This window comes from Microcaecilia unicolor, chromosome 7 (assembly GCF_901765095.1).
Source record: "Microcaecilia unicolor chromosome 7, aMicUni1.1, whole genome shotgun sequence".
NCBI classification, from domain to species: domain Eukaryota; kingdom Metazoa; phylum Chordata; class Amphibia; order Gymnophiona; family Siphonopidae; genus Microcaecilia; species Microcaecilia unicolor.
In genome coordinates this window covers 118,333,294-118,355,844 of record NC_044037.1, presented here as the reverse complement: position 1 = coordinate 118,355,844, position 22,551 = coordinate 118,333,294, and the positions used below count along the sequence as shown (strand labels likewise).

General features: G+C 45.9%; 1 protein-coding gene across 1 annotated transcript in view; it reads right to left on the bottom strand.

Moving 5' to 3' along the window:
- The window catches only part of SRCAP (Snf2 related CREBBP activator protein), a gene marked incomplete at its 5' end in the record, with an annotated part of 948,600 nt that overhangs the window by 189,893 nt on the left and 736,156 nt on the right, over window positions 1-22,551 (bottom strand). Inside the window, one exon of the mRNA XM_030210811.1 lies at window positions 15,024-15,193. Coding sequence (XP_030066671.1) covers window positions 15,024-15,193 — 170 coding nt within the window. The remainder of the gene's footprint in view (window positions 1-15,023; window positions 15,194-22,551) is intronic.

Below are 22,551 nucleotides of genomic sequence, written 5' to 3'. Positions count from 1 at the left end.
AACTCTGGATAACCTTACGGATGTCATCACACACCTTTTTAGCCCCCAACACTAGCTCATTTAACCTCCAAAAAAGTTGGTGTCCTTCCTCTTTTAATCCCTTCAACCCAATCTCCACTGGTGCACGGTCTGATATGGAGAAGGGGCCAATTTCTGAGTCAGTTACATGTTCCCATAATTGGCGACTGCACCATACCATATCTATTCTAGTGTAGGTGTTCTGAGAGTGAGAAAAAATTGTATAGGACCTCTGACCTGGATGCTTAAGCCGCCAAACTTCTACTAAGTCTAATTTGGAAGTAAGGGACTTTAATTGTTTACAGTGGGCTATATGTGCACTACTCATCCCTTTTGAGTGATCCATAGATGTCATACACACATTAAAGTCACCTCCTAGTATCATCCCCCTTTTCTGGAACTGGAGAAGCTCTTCCGTAACTTGAGCAAAAAACTCTCCCTGCCCTGAATTGGGTGCATATAAATTAACAGTAGTCACTGTCTTCCCATATAAAAGTCCCCTAACAGCCAAACATCTTCCCAAATCGTCCCTGTAAACATCCTCTGTCACAAATGGTATCCCTCATGAATGTAAATTGCTAATCCACCCACCTTACCCTCTCATATATCAAAGTGTGCAATGCACTCACTGTATGCCCTATGCTTAAGCAGATGAACATCTCTCCTTCTAATATGAGTTTCCTGTAGTAGTATAATATCCCAGTGGTTTCTCTGCAGCTCATCATGAACCAAACTACGCTTTATCTGGGAATTCAACCCGTTAACATTCCAGGATCCCAGGTTCAGACCCTTTTCCCCCTTCCCCCCACCCCCCCCCTTTGCCGAACAGATCTATTATCTGCCAGCTAGGTTCCCTGAGGAAATAATTCCTCGCCAGAGCAGGCAACCCATTTCCCCCCATACTCTATGTTCCTAGTCCCCTCCCCCCCAACTATTGAACATTTCCCCTTTATTCAATAACAAACCAAGAATGCATTAAACATTGAAACCATCGTCCTTTTTTCTCCCGCCTCCATAATTTGTGGACAAACCAGTTTACCACCTTTACATTTAGGCAGCACATAAACTTTGATCACAGAGTTCTCTAATACTTCCCATCAGGTCACTCTTTCCTTTGCTGGTATCTGACGTGAGGTCTCTTTTCTGGGTCCCACTTTTTGCCAAGATGACCCCTTCTTTGCCGTTGCTGTTATGTTAGGGGCACCCTCGGGCAGCTCCGAGGGCAAGTTTTTACAGCCCAGCTCTTTCAGAGCTTTCCATGCCTCTCCGAGTGACCACTCTCCGGGTTTGACCCTCAGCTGTGAACTGAAGTCCAAATGGAAAAACCCATCAGTATCTAAAATTGGATTGCTGAAGGTATTTTGTGAGATCTCTGAATTCTCTTCTCCTTTGAAGTGTTCCAGTTGCCAAATCTTGAAATACAAGAATTTTTTGGTTATTCCAGAGAACCTCTCCCAGTGATCTCGCTTTTCTCCATATCATATCCTTGGACTTTATAGTCCTGAAAGCATACCACAATATCTCTGGGTTGTGAGTCCCTTCTGGGTCCCAGACTTCTCAGAGGCGTAGCCAGGTTTTGATCTCAGGGGGAGCAGACTTTTATAAAATAGGCGCTGATTGGTGTCAGTTACACAGCAGTGTCTGTGTTGTTGCTCAGGGGCTGTAGCGGGCACTGATTAATACAGGCTGTTTCTGTTGCGTCCTGCCTATAAGGAAACAGTAAGTTACATCAAGAGGCAGGATGCAGAAGAGATCCCTGGACTGGCCAGAGCAGGTAACCTGTCTTCTTAACTACAAAGTAAAAATATTCAAATCGTGACCATCACCTCAGGAATAGTACACACATTCCTTCCACTAGACACCTTGTTTAAATCAGATGGGCGTTTGTGTGTTGATTCTACAGGTTGTGAAGAACACTAGTCCTGAACATTTTTATTTTAGGTGACAAGGGCCCTTGCCCCAGAGCCTACTTTCAAATAGGGCTAGACATTTTGTGAAATAACACAAACCCCTGCAAAAAGACACCCAAAACCTATACTGTAAACTTACTACACCATAGCAGCCCTAATCCACCTACAAAAAGACAGTCCTATAAATATTACAGTGGGACCTAGAGAAGTGTTTCCCTATTGGTCCTGGAATACCCCCTTGCCATTCAGGTTATCCACAATGAATCTGCATGAAAAAGATTTGCATGTAATGGAGGCAATATATACAAATCCTGACTGGCAAGGGGGTACTCCAGGACCAACTTGGGAAACACTACTCTAGAACACAAAACTTGCCACACCATAACAGCCCTAACCCACCTTTGAACAGACAGTGCTATATATATTACACTGGGCTCTAGAGCACCAATTAACCTACTAATGGGAAACTGGAACAAGCTGCACTGTTACACATTCCTACACAGATGCTACGTGCTAGCAGAATCTTTCACCTCAGGCACACATGCAGAACATGGACAGATCCTCATCTATATAACATGTTTAGTCATGCTGGGTCAAACCAATGGTCCATCTAGCCGAGTATCCTGTTTCCAACAGTGGCCAACCCAGGTCACAAGCACCTGGCAGAAACCCAAATTGTGACATTATTCCAATCTAATACAGAATAGGGAGCCACAAAAACAAAAAACCAAAACAAAAGAAACCACCACCAGCAACAAAAATAAAAATTGAAATAGAGAACCCCCTCCTCTCTGCCCAAGGAAGCCAGACTCTATAAATAGTGCAATATTGGTTAAAAAAAAAAACAAAACAGAAATGCATTTTCTCCTGTACTTTGTGGAGGAGTGGCCTAGTGGTTAGGGTGGTGGACTTTGGTCCTGGGGAACTGAGTTTGATTCCCACTTCAGGCACAGGCAGCTCCTTGTGACTCTGGGCAAGTCACTTAACCCTCCACTGCCCCGTGTAAGCCGCATTGAGCCTGCCATGAGTGGGAAAGCGCGGGGTACAAATGTAACAAAAAAAAATACAAAAAATGTACATTTTACAAAGCAGGTACATCTCAGTCCTTTCAAAGTATTAAATAAAAATATTTTTTTCTACCTTTGCTGTCTGGGAATTTGGCGTATCCCAGTCTTTTTTCCTATGTTCCATGAGTCAACCTTACAAATTCTTTTCCAGGTTGGCCTTTCCATTTCTTCTTTCGCCTCTTGTCTTTTTCTTTTCCTTCTCTATATCTGTTTGGCACTGATCTTTTGTTTTATGTCCCCACTATCAAATAGCTGTGTATAGAGCTGCCAAGTGATCCAGTTACAGAAGGGAGATTTTTCAACCAGTCCTAGTGTGAACTCACATCCCAAATTCATGTGGGATTTGCAGTTCCTGATTCTACCCATCAAAATCTGTGCTGCAGTACATCCAAAATGACTTAAGAAAATGCACTCAGACCCCTGCAGGGTTGCTAATTTGAAGGTATCAGAGATGTGCATTTTCAAATACTGTCATATTCCTAATATCAAATTGAAAATAAAATACCTTTTTCTGCTGTTTTCTACTCTGTGACCCTACCTCCTCCCCCTTTCCAGTAGTGCCTTCTCTGTGTTCCTATCACCTCCCCTTTCCAGTAGTGCCCTGTGTCCCTATCTCCTTCCCCCTTTCCAGTAGTGCCCCCATGTCCCTATCCCTCTCCTTTTCAGTACAGCACCTATCTCCCCCCCTTTTCAGAAGTGCTCCTGTGTCCCCATTTCTTCTTTCTCCAGCACTGCCTCTTTGTGTTTCAATGCCCCTACCCCTCTCCCTGTCCAGTATTGACTCTGTGTCCTTCTCCATCCCTGTCCAGCATTTACTATATCCTTCTCTCTCCCCATGTTAACCTTTTTCCCTGTCTCTTTTGGCGCTCCCCATTGTTTCATTTGGAGGGGCTGGTTATAGGGACACTCTAGTACGTGTTATATTTGTGCACAGATTTTTTTTCTCCTGGTCAAGGCCACTAAAACAGATATCATGTTATGAGAACCAGGTGCTCAACATTCAGAGTTTCTCTCTATTTATTTATTTATTACATTAATACCCTACATTACACATGAATTAGGTTGAAATAAAACAGAATAATCCATTTGTGTACCTAAAAGGTAAATCACAAAACAGATGAAAATGTGATTTCATGTGCCCCAATGAAAGGAGAGTTTAATTCTATTTTCATTTAATTTCAATATATTCTATCTTCCCATGGCAGATTACAACAACAAAAATCCTTTATCCTCCACCTTTTAAGACACTGTATATCCTGCTAGATAGTGATGGCACAAGGGAAGCAAGTTTGGTCCAGTGAAGACTAACTCAAAATAACCTGTTCCTTAGCTGGGCCCTAGTATTACCATATTAAAAATGCGACCATACCATGCCTCTGTGGCTATGTTCCAGTAATGTTAAACGATTAACTGGATTTCTTGACTAGGGACACATACACTTATTTATTCAATAGCACAATTCCTCATGTACAGCCACAAAACAACTTTTTAGAGTGGATAGTATTCCTTTTATTATCGACCAATAAAGAGTTTCTAGTTTTGACACAGTATAAGTCATCACAAGAACAAAATATGAGAAAACCAATGGGCTGCATTAGGGATTTATAACCCATTTATGTTTAAGCAAAAGAGATCTGCATGAAACAAAATATTTATTTTTATTTTGACTTATAAAACCACTTGCCCCTGAAACATGTTCAAAACGGAATAATCCATTTGTGTACCTAAAAGGTAAACTACAAAATAGATGAAAATGTGATTTCATGTGCCCCAATGCAAGGAGAGTTTAATTCTACCTCCATTTAATTTCAATATATTCTATCTTCCCATGGCAGATTACAACAACAGTTAAGATGATGAACCCATCAGAAAACAGGATATCCTCACTGAAATCTGGATATCTGTATTGTATAGAAGCACAGTGAAGAAAAATCAAACTATACAGTTTATAATTGCAGTTTCTACCAGCCACTATAATTTTGGAAGCTGTTTTAGTGATATTCAATTGTTACTACATCTACATTTCTCCTCCAGCGTTAAAGGCACTGCCTATCCAACTAAAACAACTTTAGACTTGTTACAGACATGGACCAACAATAAAGAACGACAACATGGATACACAGCTGCTCATACCTTTGGCTTGCTTTGTTTCATGTGAACGGCAGTGAAGCCTGAGCAGGGGAGTGTAAACAAATCAACCAAACTGGCTTCCATGCTTACAGTGGACTAGATGGCTCACTTCTACTCCTATTAAGCCTTTTCTCCCTTCTCCACCCCCTACCGACCGACCAACTTCCTTGGCCAGCTTTTTCTCCCTTCTCCACCCCCTACCTCCCTCTCTTCAGCCCGTTCTCTCCCGTCTGCATAGTTATTTTTACTTCCCTGAAGCCTTTTCCCTCCTGCTGCACTGGCGATTCACAGTCAGTTGTTTGCCAGCGTCAGGGCCTCTCCTCAGACGTGTCCCACCTTTGCAGAAAACAGGAAGTTGCTTAGAGTAGGCGGGGACACGTCTGAGGAGAGGCCCCAACGCTGGCAAACAGCTGTGAATCACCGGTGCAGCAGGAGGGAAAAGGCTTCAGGGAAGTAAAAACGACTATGCGCTGCGGATGGGAGAGAGAGCGGGCAGGAGAAGAGACAAGAGAACAGATGACTTGCGCGGGACGGGGGAGAGAAAGATTTTCCATGTGGCGCGCATAGGCGCCATTTTTTCTAAATATCTGTTTAGGGGAGCGACCGCTCCCCCTGCGCCCCACCTAACTACGCCACTGAGACTTCTATGCACTCTATCAAACTATATCTCCAACTCCACGCTGCCCAGCTGACCCTCTCCTCCTGATTCCACAATTCGGGCACAGATTTCCCTGATTACCTTTGCACAGTCCATATTCTGATCCGTTTCAGGGACTCCCTTAAATCTCAATTGCTTTGTCTAGAGCGAGTCTCCAAATCTTCTAGATCCAGTTGCATTTTTTTTCTCCACTCTCATGATTTTGAGTTCAGATCGGAGCACCTGCACTTCTCCCTCCACATGTTCCAGCATTTACTCAGCCTGTTCAACTCTGTTGCCAATCTCTCTCATCTCTTTCTGAATGTCCGTAACCGCCTCCTTTGTTTTCCTGACTGCCGACATTTCAGCCTTCAGAGCCTTAAACCACCTCGCTACCTTGTTTGGTGAGCTCAGTGTCACTTTGCTGTTCCGCTGGGCCCTCCGTCTCCGACCCAGAGTCTGCGGCGGCCATTTTGGCGCGCGCCTTGTGCGGGGTGCAGCTCGAGTTCGCCACTTCCTCTCTCTGTTCCGCCACATATTTAAACTTCTCCAGCCTCTTCCGTGTCGCCATCAGATCGCCACTCTCTGTCTACAATTGTACTTCGCTCGAAGTTGGGAAAACCGGGAAAATCGCAAATTTCTCCACCGCCCTGACAGAGCGCTGAGATCAGGCGTCCATCTCCGACGATGACGTCACTTCCTCCCAACCCCCTACCATTTTTGTCACTTTTCTCTGTACCGCTTCAAGTCTTTTTACATCCTTAGCCAGATAAGGCCTCCAAAACTGAACACAATACTCCAAGTGGGGCCTCACCAATGACTTGTACAGGGGCATAAATACCTCCTTTCTTCTACTGGTTATACCCCTTTCTACGCAGCCTAGCATCCTTTTGGCTGCGGCCATTGCCTTGTCGCACTGTTTCGTCAACTTGAGATCTTCAGACACCATCACCCCAAGGTCTCTCTCCTGAGCTGAGCTTACCATCTCTCCCCTCCTATCCGGTACATCTCTTTTGTATTTCTGCACCCCAAGTCCATCACTCTGCACTTCTTGGCATTAAATTTATCTATTTTAAATCAAACACAGTTCATCAGTTTTTTGAAATTTCACCATACACAACTATTGATTAAATTTTAACTGCCAGACCCTCGACCATTCTTCTAGCGTTTGGAGGTCCCTTCTCATGGTTTCTACTCCCTCCAGCATATCCACTCTATTGGCTATCTTTGTGTCATCAGCAAAAAGGCAAACGTTTCCTTCTAACCCTTCTACAAATATATTAAACAGAATCGGCCCCGGCACAGACCCCTGAGGCACTCCACTACACGCCTTCCTTTCCTCAGAGCCGATTCCATTTACCACCACCCTCTGCTGCCTGTCAGCCAACCAGTTTCCAATCCAGTTAACCACTTTCGGTCCTAATTTTGATCTCATTCAAGTTGTCAAGCTACGACAAAACCACGGTGACAAGGCAAGTCAATTCCAAGCTGACGAGCTTAGCCAAGACCATGTAAAAAGTCTATGTGAACTAATTCCCCATGGACTCGGTCAGACAACTATGATGGGAATGTTGGGTAACTGTAAGATGCCTAGGATGCAAAGCTAGGCTAAAAATCTCAACAAAAACCATAGTGGCAACTTAACACAGAGCTGACAATCTCAAAAAAGTAAAATGGTGGCAAGTTAAAATAAAGACCAACTCATACAATCTTATAGTCATACCACAGGAATAAAGGTAAAATTATGTATAATCATACCTGATAATTTTCTTTCCATTAATCATAGCTGATCAATCCATAGACTGGTGGGTTGTGTCCATCTACCAGCAGGTGGAGATAGAGAGCAAACTTTTGCCTCCCTATATGTGGTCATGTGCTGCCGGAAACTCCTCAGTATGTCGATATCAAAGCTCCATCCGCAGGACTCAGCACTTAGAGAATTACACCCACGAAGGGACACTCTGCCCAGCTCACCACCGCCGAAACGGGGGAGGGGAATTAACCCAGCTCATCCCCACACAAGTGGGGGAGGGGAATCCGTCCAGCTCATCCCCGCGGAGCGGGGGAGGGACACCACACCCGCCGATGCGGGGGGATCTGGCTTATCCTGCAACCGCAACCGCGGGAGGAGCTGACTGACCCTAACACCGCCGAAGCGGGAGGGGTACAAAACTGCCCTACAGCCGCACGAAGCGGGAGGGAGTGCCGGCAGAATTTTAAGTCTCAATCCAGCCCCGTAAAACGGAGGGGAGAGGAATGCAGCAGCTCACTGTAACACAAACTCGTCTTAACTCTTGAAGAATCCAAGTGAAAAAACTTGAACACGAAGTCTTTCTGAAGTAACTGAAGACTAAACTTGAACCTGAAATGCAACCAGAATAAAAACAATACAGATATCTGGGAGGGGCTATGGATTGATCAGCTATGATTAATGGAAAGAAAATTATCAGGTATGATTATACATAATTTTACCTTCCATATCATCAAGCTGATCAATCCATAGACTGGTGGGATGTACCGAAGCAGTACTCACCCAGGGCGGGACATAGAAATCCCTGACCGCAACACTGAAGCTCCAAACCGGGCCTCCGCCCGAGCAGCCACAGTCAAGCGGTAATGCTTGGAGAATGTATGGGCCGAAGCCCAAGTTGCCGCCTTGCATATCTCTTCCAAGGAGACGGAACCGGCCTCTGCCATCGAGGCCGCCTGAGCTCTTGTAGAGTGAGCCTTCAGCTGGATAGGCGGCACCTTCCCCGCGGCCACATAAGCCGCTGCAATGGCTTCCTTGACCCATCTTGCCACTGTAGGCTTAGCAGCCTGCAGACCCCTACGAGGACCTGAATACAGGACAAACAGATGATCCGATTTCCGGAAATCATTGGTCACTTCCAAGTATCTGATGATGACTCGTCTCACATCCAGATATTTAAGAGCAGAGTACTCCTCTGGGTAGTCCTCCCTACGAAAGGAAGGGAGACATAGCTGCTGATTCACATGGAAGCGAGAAACAATCTTGGGCAGGAAGGAAGGCACTGTGCGAATAGTCACTCCTGCCTCAGTGAACTGTAGAAAAGGCTCTCGACATGAGAGCGCCTGGAGCTCGGAAACTCTTCTGGCTGAAGTGATAGCCACCAAAAAGACTGCTTTCAACGTCAGGTCTTTCAGAGATGCCCTTGACAAGGGTTCAAACGGCGGCTTCTGCAATGCTCTCAGCACCAGGTTGAGATTCCACGCAGGCACCACTGAGTGCAGAGGAGGGCGCAGGTGATTAACTCCCTTGAGAAAGCGCACCACATCTGGCTGCGAAGCCAGGGAAACACCCTTCAGGCGGCCCCTGAAGCAAGCCAGAGCCGCTACCTGGACCTTAAGGGAACTGAGCGACAGGCCTTTGTCCAGACCTTCTTGCAGGAACGCCAACACTGAAGAAATTGGAGCAGTGAAAGGAGAAAGAGAGCCTGCTTCACACCACGCTGCAAAGATACGCCAAACCCTGGCGTAAGCAGTAGAAGTAGAGCGTTTCCTCGCTCTCAGCATAGTGGCGATGACCTTGTCTGAGAAGCCCTTCTTCCTCAGACGCTGCCGCTCAATAGCCAGGCCGTAAGACCAAAGGGGGAGGGATCCTCCATCACCACGGGACCCTGATGTAACAGGCCCTGCTCCACTGGCAGCCGCAGAGGATCGTCGACTGAGAGCCTGATCAAGTCCGCATACCAGGGACGCCTGGGCCAATCCGGACCTACCAGGATTATCCTGCCGGGATGCTTTGCCACCCGGTCTAGTACCCTGCCCAACATGGGCCAGGGCGGGAACACATAGAGAAGCTCTTGTGTCGGCCATTGTTGGAGAAGAGCATCTACTCCCAGGGATCGAGGGTCCCGTCCTCTGCTGAAGAAGCGCGGCACTTGGCAATTGGCCGATGACGCCATCAGATCTAGGCTCGGCTGGCCCCAGCGCTTCGTGATGTCCAAGAACGCCTGAGCAGATAGCTGCCACTCTCCGGGCTCCAAGGTATGGCGACTGAGAAAGTCCGCCTTGACATTCATGACTCCGGCAATGTGGGCCGCTGACAGCTGTTCCAGGTTCGCTTCCGCCCACTGGCATAGACTCATAGCTTCCTTGGCTAGAGGGGCGCTCTTGGTACCTCCCTGGCGGTTGACATAGGCCACAGCCGTGGCATCGTCCGACAGTACCCGTACAGGCTTCAACACCAGTACCGGGATGAACTCCAAAAGCGCCAACCGAATGGCCCTGAGTTCCAGGAGGTTGATAGACCACTTTGCCTCTGCAGGAGACCAGAGCCCCTGCGCTGTCCTTCCCAAGCAGTGGGCTCCCCAGCCCGATAACGAGGCGTCCGTCGTGACGACAATCCACTCTGGGGACACCAGAGGCATTCCCGCAGACAACTTGTCTGTCTGCATCCACCAGCTCAGCGCCTTGCGCACTGCTGGATCCAAGGGAAGACGCACCGCATAATCCTCCGACATCGGAGTCCAGCGCTGCAGCAGAGAGTGTTGTAGTGGTCTCATATGAGCCCTGGCCCAGGGCACTACTTCCATCGTGGCCGTCATAGAGCCCAACAGCTGCACATAGTCCCAAGCCCGAAGAGGAGAGGCTACTAGGAACTGGTCCACCTGAGCCTGAAGCTTGACAATCCGATTGTCTGGCAGGAACACTCTGCCCACTTGGGTGTCGAATCGAACTCCCAGATACTCCAGGGACTGAGTCGGGCGCAGCTGGCTCTTCTCCCAGTTGATGATCCATCCCAGGGAGCTCAAAAGAGCAACTACCCGGTCCACAGCTCTGCCGCACTCTGCATAAGAGGGGGCTCGGATCAACCAGTCGTCCAGATAAGGATGGACTTGTACTCCTTCCTTTCGCAGGAAGGCCGCTATGACCACCATTACCTTGGAAAAGGTCCGCGGAGCAGTAGCCAACCCGAACGGGAGGGCTCTGAACTGGAAGTGTCGGCCCAGGACTGCAAAACGCAGAAAGCGTTGATGAGGAGGCCAGATGGGGATATGCAGGTACGCTTCCTTGATGTCCAAGGATGCCAGGTACTCCCCTGCCTTCACTGCCGCTATAACAGAGCGGAGAGTCTCCATGCGAAAGTGCCGCACTTTCAAGGCCCGATTGACCCCTTTGAGGTCGAGGATAGGCCGGAGAGAACCTCCTTTCTTTGGTACCACAAAGTAAATGGAGTAACGCCCCTTGCCAAGCTGACTTTCTGGCACCGGAACGACCGCACCCAGGCGGATCAGATTGTCCAAAGTCTGCTGCACTGCCACAGCTTTGACCGGAGACTTGCAGGGAGAGAGTACAAACCCGTCTCTTAAGGGTCGGCAGAACTCTAGCTTGTAGCCGTCTCTGATGACTTCCAGCACCCAAGCGTCTGAAGTTATTGTGGTCCACTCGCCCAGAAACGAGGACAGCCGTCCTCCAATCTGCACTGGGGCGTGGACCAATACCCCGTCATTGGGTACGAGACCCTGGGGGAGGACCGGAGGGAGCACCTCCGGGACGGCGGTCTCTGCGAAAGGAATGCTGCTTGGGGGAGAACTTCCTCTTAAAGGAAGAGGGGGCAGAAGCACCCGACCTGCCCGGGCGGTACCGACGGGCTTCCTGAAACCGTCCTCTGGAGGTACCGGGACGAGCACTAGCCCGAGCCCTGACCTCCGGTAACTTCTTGCCCTTAGACGTGCCGAGATCAGTCACGATTTTGTCCAGCTCGACCCCAAAGAGCAGCTTGCCTTTAAAAGGCAATCTAGCCAGGCGGGATTTTGAGGCGTGGTCAGCAGACCAATGTTTCAGCCAAAGCCACCGCCGCGCAGAGACAGTCTGAGCCATGCCTTTAGCTGAGGCTCTCAAGACATCATACAGCAAGTCTGCCAAATAGGCCAGGCCCGATTCCAGGGCTGGCCAATCATCCCTCAAGGAATGATCCGAGGGGAAAGCCCGCTGCACCATAGTCAGGCACGCCCTGGCCACATAGGAGCCGCAAACTGAGGCCTGCAAACTTAAAGCAGCCGCCTCAAAGGACGACCTTAAGGCCGCCTCCAATCTCCTGTCTTGGGCGTCCTTTAGGGCCGTGCCACCTTCCACCGGCAATGCCGTTTTCTTAGTCACCGCAGTGATTAAAGAATCCACGGTAGGCCACAGATAGGCCTCACGTTCACTCACAGCCAAAGGATAGAGGCGGGACATAGCCCTAGCCACTTTAAGGCTCGCTTCTGGGACATCCCATTGAGCCGAAATTAAGGTGTGCATGGCATCATGCACGTGGAAGGTTCTAGGCGGGCGCTTCGTCCCCAGCATAATGGCAGAGCCAACAGGGGCTGAGGGAGAGACGTCCTCCGGAGAGGAATTCTTCAAAGTGTCCATGGCCTGTAACAACAGGTTGGGCAAATCCTCCGGGTGAAAAAGCCGCGCTGCAGAGGGGTCATCCGCTCCATCCGAGCGGGGATCCGTCTCCTCCAAGGAATCCGCAAAGGACCGTTGGGAGACCCCAGACACGCTGCCCTCATCTACATCGGAGGAGACAAATTCCTCCAAGGCCTGGGAATCAACCCGAGGGCGTTTACCTCTGGGAACCTCAACCTCTTTACCAGAGGAGGGAGCGGGGGCAGCGTTGTGCATGAGGAAGGCCCGATGCAGCAGGAAAAGAAACTCGGGGGAGAAACCCCCCAGACTGTGCACTTCCGCAGCCTGGGCAACAGCCCTAGGCGCTCTCTCAACCGGCGCTCGCAACAGCGGGGGAGAGACATGCTGCGCATCCAAAATGGCGTCCGGCGCGAAACTCCGCGAAGGAGCCGCGCGGGAAGAACGGCTCTTAACTTTAGCCGCTTCTGTGCCGTCGCCCAAATTAAGGGCGTTCATGGCATTAATGTCTCCAACCTCAAGGGCGGCCCAAGAAGAAGCCGTCCGAGCCGCGTGGCCGGCCAAGATGGCGGAGGCGAGGAGCGGGGGATGGGCGTTTATGGCGGGAAAAACCGCCACGCCGGAGGAAGGACCGGGACATGCATCGGTCGCGAAACTGTCACCCACCAAGGGCGAATCCGGCTTGAAGACCCCCGCATCCCCTCTAGAAGCGCTCGAGCGACCCGGGGAGCGACGCCATGTGCCACGAGGAGAAGAATCGGGGAACCCCCGCCCGCTATAAAAAGGTAAAAATTACCTGCTGTCCGCTCCGAGTCGTAACGACCTGGTGTCTCAGTGAGTAGCTGCAATAGACGCTTAAATAAACGTCGAAATAAACGCCTTTAAGGCCGTTCAAATTTTTTTTTTTTTTTTTTTTTTTTTTAACGGAGCCAGCGGGAGGGGGGAGAAAAGGAGGGACCTGGCACCACCAGGTTTGCACTTGCTCAAAAGAGCCCTCAACCCCAGGCATTCAACAAAACCTAAAAATTAGGCTTGGAGGCCTAGCCAGAGCTGCTGCTGATGTGTGACCACCACCTGCTGAGATAGAGAACATACTGAGGAGTTTCCGGCAGCACATGACCACATATAGGGAGGCAAAAGTTTGCTCTCTATCTCCACCTGCTGGTAGATGGACACAACCCACCAGTCTATGGATTGATCAGCTTGATGATATGGAATAAAGGCTTACCTCAGAGGCAGAAATTCAGATATACCTACCACCACAGAAGAAAAGAATCCCACAGGGGAGACAATTTACTCCATGCCATAATTAACCATCACCCTGCTAGAGAGACAGCCAGGGGAGGGGAGGGAACCAGGGTCACTGGATATCACCCTAGCTGGCAGATGAGGAACTCAGGACCACTGAGTATCATCTAAAACTAGCCCCAACACGGCTACCAGGACACCCCTGGCTCCACTGTCACCAGAAGAATCTGGGACAGGAGCTACCAGCCAGCAATCCACAGCAGCTGCACGATCCGTCCACCATCCGCTAGGAGACAGAGAAAATACTGAACATTCCAGGCTGCACGATACCCTTAAGGGGCGGTTTACTTGGAACTATTTTCTCTGTCTCTTTCCGCTGGTAGATGGACATAACCCATTAGTCTGGACTGGTTTGGTATAGATGACAAGGAACCAGAGTTTCCAATGAAGCACTGATGGTAGATAACATGGTGCCAATCCATGCAAAATTTTAAACACAAGCACTGGCACCTTAAAAAGAACCCTAAATTTAACTGGCATCCAATCCAGACTTCTGGAGACCTATTCCATGTCTGTTTTATCCTGTGAATTCCTAATTCTTGTCTTGGCATTCCTCTAGAGACTTTATAGTTTCTAACCCACGCCTGGTTCCTGCACTTAACTGCTCCACCTTGGGCCTACCCTTGACACATAAGCTGCCTGACATCTTTACTTCCACTCATGCTTTTATCATCTTGATTTCTTTCATCTATTTCAGTTTTATCAGATAATAATTCTCTGTGTTTATCTTTTTGAGATCACTTGTACTTTTAAATTGCAAATCATTTTGCCTTCAGTTACTTTTTCAGAGAGCCACATTTTTTTCTCTTGTTTTTTGCTTTTTTTTTTTAATGATTCTTAAAGATTTGCTTCAGGGGAGGTTTGGAAGTTAATGGTCAACTGCAGGAATATTAGTCTTCCTTCTCAAACTTTTAAAGTTATATTATATGCATGCCAAAAATTCAAGGGACCTGTAGTCTTTTCTTACTGAGAAAAACTGAAAACCACCTGAGATGCTGGAGCTGACATGCCCTACAGTACTCTCTCTTCATGATAAGACAGGTCTATTACACTCCTTAAGCAGACCATACCTAAAGGTACTGGCACACAACACATATGCAGCGGAAATAAGGCCCTTCACACCTGCTCTTACCCCACATTCTTCCATGTCTGCTAAACATTTTATTCAATTACTAGTCAGAAAGCTACAAAATCTGTTTTCCCCAAAACTCGGCAACTCCTTCTTATACGATACTTGCCCCACCAATCCATAACTCCAACCCTCAACATGCAACAGATTTGCCACTAAAGTTGGTAATATTGGGGTATCCTTTCTTCACTAATAGGGCATGCAGTCATTAAAGACCGACAGATGACATGCCTGGGAAGTGGGTGTCTATGTTAATGAAGGGTAACATGGAAATAAAACCTCAGAATGCATTCCCCTGAGATGATACTAGACAAGTCAGTTAAGGAACAGCTGTCAGAAAAAAAATCAGTTACAGAATACACCTTGAGAACTGCATCACATCAAACACAGTCAACTCCAACAGTACTCAGAAGAAGCGAGGAAGGCTTCTCCTTGTGGATTCTGGATACCTGTCTCTGCTCTACCCTGGTGGAGCCATCCAGCCTTAGGTAGATGTGTCCATGGTAGTTGAGGAATTGCTCCAGCACATCCAGCATGCGAGTCATTTGGGTGAAGATCAGTACTCGGTGACTGCCAACTTTCAGCTGACGCAAGAGCCTATCAAGTGTCTGAAGCTTTCCTACAAAAGCAAAAATGGGAAATATGAGAACAGAGTCTAGAGAAGCTAAGTCTCTAATTAGGAACCAGTTACCAGTCACACACACAAATGAGGCTCTCTCACATTCAGGGAAGCCCCTTCTTCATGCATCAACAATTCAGAACTGGTGCTTTGATTGTGAATACTGTTCTGAATCAAGCCCAAGTGAATAAAAGCCACATGACCCCATTAGCAGAAAGAAATTGTGCACATTGCAGTTTATATTTTGCCTTTAGTGGCTGATAAATCTTCAGATCTGAGTGAGACTAGAGAAGCTAAGTCTCTAATTAGGAACCAGTTACCAGTCACATACAATTGAGGCTCTTTCACTCTCACATTCAGGGAGCCCCTTCTTCATGCATCAACAATTCAGAACTGGTGCTTTGATTGTGAATACTGCTCTGAATCAAGCCCAAGTGAATAAAAGCCACATGCCCCCATTAGCAGGAATAAAATGTGCACAATATAGTTTATATTTTGCCTTTAGTGGCTGATAAATCTTCAGATCTGAGTGAGAAAATCAGATCTTAAGAAGGGATTATGGAAACCTACTTCCCCACCCTCCCTTTGTTCATCTCCAACAATAATATATGCACTGTGAAGAATGGGCACATATTAGCAGCCACTGTAGAGGGCACCTTTTAGCCTAGGGAGTTTAGCTGGCTAACTGCTTAGTTATATCAGAAAAGCTCCATCAAAACTTGTTCTCATACTGCCTCCACTCTCTATATTCTGTGAAGGGAACTAAAGAAAGCTAAATATTTTGTGTTGCTTCTGTCATTAACAAAGCAATGCAACACACGAAGATTTACAGACAAGTTCAAGTGTACAGCGCTGCACACGTCTTGTAGCGTTATAGAAATAAGTAGTAGTAGCAGTTTGAATCCTTCTCAATAAATGCTTTGATAAACCCATATTCAAGATGTTACAATAATTGCTAAGGACTAGAGACTGAACCACCTGTCTAAACAGATCTTCAGAAAGATATTTCCAGATACTTCTTAATTTCCTTATAACACAGGAACTGATGAACTGATCTGAGATTCCATAAATATTTTATCATCTAGTATAATTCCTAGAATCTGAATGGAGCGATCAAATGTATATAATTCTCCATCAACAAAAAAGTTTGAATCCACAATTTGATTTTGTTTTGCTCCTACTAGTAAAAATTTAGTTTTTTCTCTATTTAGTTTAAAAAAAAAAATGAGAAGTCATTCAGCTTGCCACAACTGAAAAACAACGAAAGATGTTATCATGCATATCTTTTAGATCATATATAACTGGAAGAATTATATCATCACCTGCATATATAAAAGTGGTACAACCCTCCTTTTCTAAATGTTTATCCAAAGAGGACCTAAGTATATTGAACAAAACTGGAGACAGGGAAGAGCCCTGAGGTACTCCAGATGGTAAAGACAGCTTTCAGATAGAACTCCCTGCATTCTAACTTGATAGGACCTAAAAGTCAAGAAGCCCTTTAACCATGAGTAAATTTTACCTGTCATCCCAAAGTCATCAAGGATCTCAAGCAGTACTTCATGATCAACCATATTGAACGCACTGGAAAGATCCAGTTGCATAACGGATATTCTCAGAGGACAGCAGGCCTTATATATCACAGATGAATAATATGGGGTATGTGTTGCCGGTCCAGAGCTTGTAACAAGTTTAAAAACAGGTCTTTGGGTGCGAGATGCACTCCATTGCAAATGAGCGGGTGCTTTCCTGCCTGCTGCGAGAGCATGGAATCAGCAGCACAATCTAAATCATAATAAAAAGGAGCCAACTGCAAGGGAGGTAGGAGGGTATGTGAGAACATAAGGCCTGTTGTTCTCGGAGATTACCTGCTACAGGTAAGTATCTTGATTTTCACTGAAGAAAAGCAGGCCTATAATTCTCACAAATGGGAATCCCTAGCTACCAGGCTAACCAAAAACAACCACCAGTGGTCAGTTGGACCTCGCAATGGTGAGGGCAAAAAAGTAATTAACCTGAAACTATATACAACTGGATGACAGTACAGCCTGGAACAGAACACAACAGGCCTAGGAGGGTGGAGCTGGACTCTAGACCCCAAACAAATTCTGCAACACTGCCATGCCAGGTGACCTGCTCAAGGCAGTAATGAGTTGTGAATGTGTGGACTGAAGACACATCGCAGCCTTGCAAATTTCTTCAACAGAGGCTGACCTCAAGTGGGCTACAGACACAGCCATGGCTCTGACATTGTGAGCCCTGACATGACCCTCAAGTGAAAGAAATGCAATCTGCCAGTCAATTGGAAATGGTGCATTTCCTGATTGTGACCCCTCATCCTATTGGGATCAAAAGAAACAAAATGTTGGGTGGATTGACCTAGTCCACACCAAGTAAAAGGCCAACATGTGCTTGCAGTCTAAGATGTACAGTGCATTTTGCCAGAATGAGCATGAAGTCAGGGGAAGAATGCTGGCAAGACAATCGACTAGATCAGATGGAACTCCAACACAACCTTAGGTACGAACTTAAGGTGCGTGCAGAGGGCCACTCTGTTATGACGAAACTTCGTATAAGGTGCATCCGCAAACCAAGGCCTGAAGCTCAATGACCCTGCAAGCTGAAGTTAACAGCCACCAAAAAATATGACCTTCCAGTCAAGTACGGTCTGTGCCGGAGCCGGGGTTGGGAGGCGGGGCTGGTGGTTGGGAGGCGGGGCTGGTGCTGGGCAGACTTGTGCGGTCTGTGCCAGAGCCGGTGGTTGGGAGGAGGGGCGGGTGGTTGGGAGGCGGGGATAGTGCTGGGCAGACTTATACGGTCTGTGCCCTGAAGAGCACAGGTACAAATCAAAGTAGGGTATACACAAAAAGCAGCAAATATGAGTTATCTTGTTGGGCAGACTGGATGGACCGTGCAGGTCTTTTTCTGCCGTCATCTACTATGTTACTATGTTACTTCAGATGACAGGAATCAAGTCAAGGAATCAAAAGGAGCTTTCATCAGCTAATTGAGAATGATGTTGAGGTCCCTTGACACAGGTGAAGGTTTGACAGGGGCTTTGTCAACAGAAAACCTCTCATGAAGTGAACTACAGGCTGTCCAGAGAAGGGCTTACCCACTACACGCTGATAAGCACTAATTGCACTGAGGTGAACCCTTACAGAGTTGGTCTTAAGACCAGACTTGGAGAGGTGCAGAAGATATTCAAAGCAGAGTCTCTGTAGGGCAGGAATTAGATGGCAAACCTCCTACATTTGAAAGAATAACATCTCTTAGTAGAATCCTTCTTAGAAGCCAGCCAAACCTTTGATGACATGAAAGGAAAAATAGCCAAATCAAATGACTTAATGGTGCTAAACAAAAGAGCACCAAAAAAAAAGAGAAGGGAAAAACCCGACCGCAGCTCAGGCCTAAATGTGGCCAAGTAAGCACAGTAAAAATAAAGAAAACTTAGAAAAAAGACAAAAATAATCTAAAATAATATATGGGAAAGGATAAAACAAGCAAAACCCCGAAAGAGGTATTAAGAGAAAAAAAAGGAAGGCACAGAAAGAGTAACTGAACCAGCTGTGAGAAGTGATCCCATGCTCTCGTGGTGGGCGGGAAGGCACTTGTGCATGCGCAATAGAGCGTATCTCACTTCCAAAGACTTATTTTTAATTTCATTACAAGCTCTGGACTGGCAACGCGGACCCTACATTACCCATCTGTGAGAATTATAGGCCTGTTTGTCCTCGGAGAATGACTGATTACAGTGAACCAGAGAAACCACCTGAGGCAAAAAGGACAGTATCATCCTAAGTATCACTCCTTTCTCTGATACTACATGGAAAGGTTCTAGATAAGAAAGACTGCAACTCTGATATTCTCCTGGCCAAACAAATGGCTTCGAGAATCACTACCGAGAATCACATCCTTGAGAGCTGCCCATTTAATAGGTTGAAAAGTGGAACTCACCCTTACAGGACTTGATTTAAATCCCATGAAGGGACCAAAGGATACCTGTGAGGCTGTTGGTGCCTCATCGCTTAGGAGAAGCATATCACATCCAGGTGGAACCACTACGGATTAGTCTTGTACTCTTCCCCATTACAAGCAAAGGTTAATCTATTACTTGGACTTAAGGGAATTTAGAGCCAGATCCGTATTTAACTATTAATGCAGCCATGCTACAATAACTGGAACAGATGTTAAGAAAGGGGCAAGCCCCTGTTTTTGACACCAGGACTTTAAATCCTCCGCATTCAAATACATTTCAGGAATGTCAAACCTTTTCTGGCCTGTAAGAGGGCAGATATGACTTTTGTTGAATATTCCTCTTTCTTAATTCCAACCTTTCATTAGCCAGGTCATAAGAAACAAGGGAGATGGATCCATTAAGGCCAGATCCTAGAGGAGGTCTCTCTGACTCCCCAAGGCAAAACCTAGCATCTGACAAAATTGTTAAAAATAAGTCTGAGCTGATTTTTTAGATACTTGATTTTGCCTTATGCAGTGATGCATAGAAGTTGTCTGAAAACAGTTCAGTTCAATGTAGCAGGACTGTGAACAATAAACGTAAATAATACCACATCTTCAACAGCGATGGTTTTCACAGTCCTGTTACACTGATCCTCTGCAGTGCCACCAGTTGTATTTCTCTGTTTGTGTCTGAAGATCATTTGACATGTTTGGTTTTTTTTGTGAGAATTGACTCCTACTGACCCCTGACAGAGGAGTAGAAATGCCGAAACACGGCCTGTGTTGGGTCTACTTAAAAGATTCTCAATTGCTCTACTACAAAAGACCCATTTGAGCTTCTTCTTTGTACTCTTAATTTCCAACACATTTGCTTGCAAGCAGTTACTAGGTTTTCAAAAAAGGAGGGTAAGTGAAGTAAAAAACTCAGATCACGACAAAATACCTTTACAAAATACCTTTACTATATAGTTTGCCACTTAAATATCATGGCATATATTGAGAAAGGAAAAAAGTCTCAGTGAGCAGGATAGAGCTTTTACTTCTTTAAGTTTTCACTTATTCAATATTCTATTCATAGGCAAAAAAAAAAAAAAACTTCCTTCCTTAAACTCAGCAAATAAACTCATGCCCGTCCAACTTTTATTTTTTTTAAATAAAGCACTTAACTTTTGCAGTAATTAAAGCTGTTGGGCACATCCTGTAAATTAATTTTCAATGCGTTGCACAGTACAGAACCGCTGCTTCAGGGAATTAGAAACCCACTGATTTTAAATCTTTAAACTCTCTTCAGAGACGAGAGGTTAAAGATTTTTCTGTTTTGCGCCCTTTCTAAGCAGTACGAAAAGGAAAAAAATACTGGCGTTTGCTTTTTTTCACATTGACTCTGTGAGATCAATTTACAGCCTAATCTCAAGCTCTGCCCTGAGCTAAAATACAGAAAATCTCAGCTGTGTTTCAAAAAGGATAGCCCCCCTCCTCGCTAGCCATCCCCACAAACACACACCCTCTCTCTAGCCATCCACCCAAAGCCCCCCTCCTTCTATCTAGCCATCCACCACAGAAATAGGCTTTTGTTTCTTTCAAAAGGATATAATCTGAATGTTTTATTTTGCTTTTAGCACTGTGTTCATGTGAGAAACATTCAAGTTAAGGATAAGCAAACCTCTCACTCTCTGCACCCCCCCACCCTTTTCTCTGTTAGCAAGCCCTTTTATCACACAGTCATGTGTATAAAACAATAACAACACGTGACAAAGCTAGGCATGTCTGGGAAAGTCTGCAGACAGAACGTAAGAACACATGACGGTAAGCTATTAAAAAAGGCGTTACCACCATTCTACATACTTTCCATCTACTGGAGAATCAGAAAGATGCAACAGCTAAATATGGAGTCTTACGAAAACCCTAATATACAGAAGGTGTACACAACCCTTGTTGTTAAAGAGGGCGAAAACTCAATCTTTATCTTAAAGGTCTCGACACAGAGACCGAGAGCTACTTACAGGTAATCAACCTGACAGAATCGAAAACATTGTTAGTGGTCAGAATGTGCAGTGTATGGATGAAACGGAAGAGAAGGATCTGTTGCTGGGGCAGAAAATGAAAGAGTTCTTGCTGGATGAACTGCCCCCCATGTGAGCAAAAGCTGTCTGACTCTCAAGAAGTCAACGTCTTGCTAACAGACAACCTAGATTGTGAACAGAATACAACTGTGACTGAAAATGCCGCAGATTTTCCAGAAGACATGTTCAGAAATGCCGTCGATAACGCAGAAATATATCAAGTGACTGAGAATAGGGAACTCATGGATCTTCTAAACCAGACAGAGGCGTTGTCTTCCACCTTTTCACAGGTATGCATGTCATTTTGTTTTCTTTTTGACAATATATATTGTAGGCGTATATTTTTGAGTTTATTTTGTTGGGCAGACTGAATGGACTGTACAGGTCTTTCTCTGCCGTCATCTACTATGGTACTATCTGTTTCAGAATCCGAGGCCTGTTTATATCCATTGTATTATACATGAAAGAAAACATACTCCTTTTTACAAAAGTATGTACTTCTAAACATGTTTGTTCTGTTACAGACTTCGGGACATGTTGAACAGTGACAACACATACAAATGTAGATCATGGCCTGCGCAGGCTATGGTCATAGAACAATAACATGTACCATAATAACAAAAATAATAAAACTGAAGCATCACGTGTGTTCTTATGAAACTTGTAAAACAAAGGCATGCGACCTTTCAGATGGTTGGCCAAGAAATATAGGGGGTGGGTGATACAGAGGAGGGGGGGGCCTCTCCTCCTTTGTCCAATAATATTTCACACAGGCATGTTTATTCTGACCCCCCCCCCCCCCCCCCAACTGTGTAACCACTGTAGCCCAAGGCTTGTACCAGAAGGAACAGTAAGGCCTGTATGTTCTTTTTTTTAGTTTTTAAACCACACAGAATCTATAGAGAGCAGCAGCAGCAGTAGTAATATTGTAAGATTTTTAAAACTTTACATTGTCTCTTTGCATCAACTAACATGAATGCATAACTTACTAAGACCTATGTGTTGTACGAAAGAAGAACACAAATACACAGTGTGTCAGGGGTCTGGGGATAAGAACGGAAAAAAACAACCAGAAAGCATCATCACGTGTACTGTTAGAACATGCTTACAGCAGAAAAAGAAAAGATACATGTAAGTATTTTGCAGGTCCACAAATTGTTGTATTAAAACAAACAAAAAAGAGGTACATATGATAAACGTGATGGTCTGTCGTGTATTTTGACAGCTTAGAATACGAACAGCAAAGCGACCCCTGATCATTCCTACTGCTCAAAGAAATGTCTCAAGCGGCTTGGAGGTTTACTTCGGCAAGAAAGTAAATATTTCTGTTTTGGA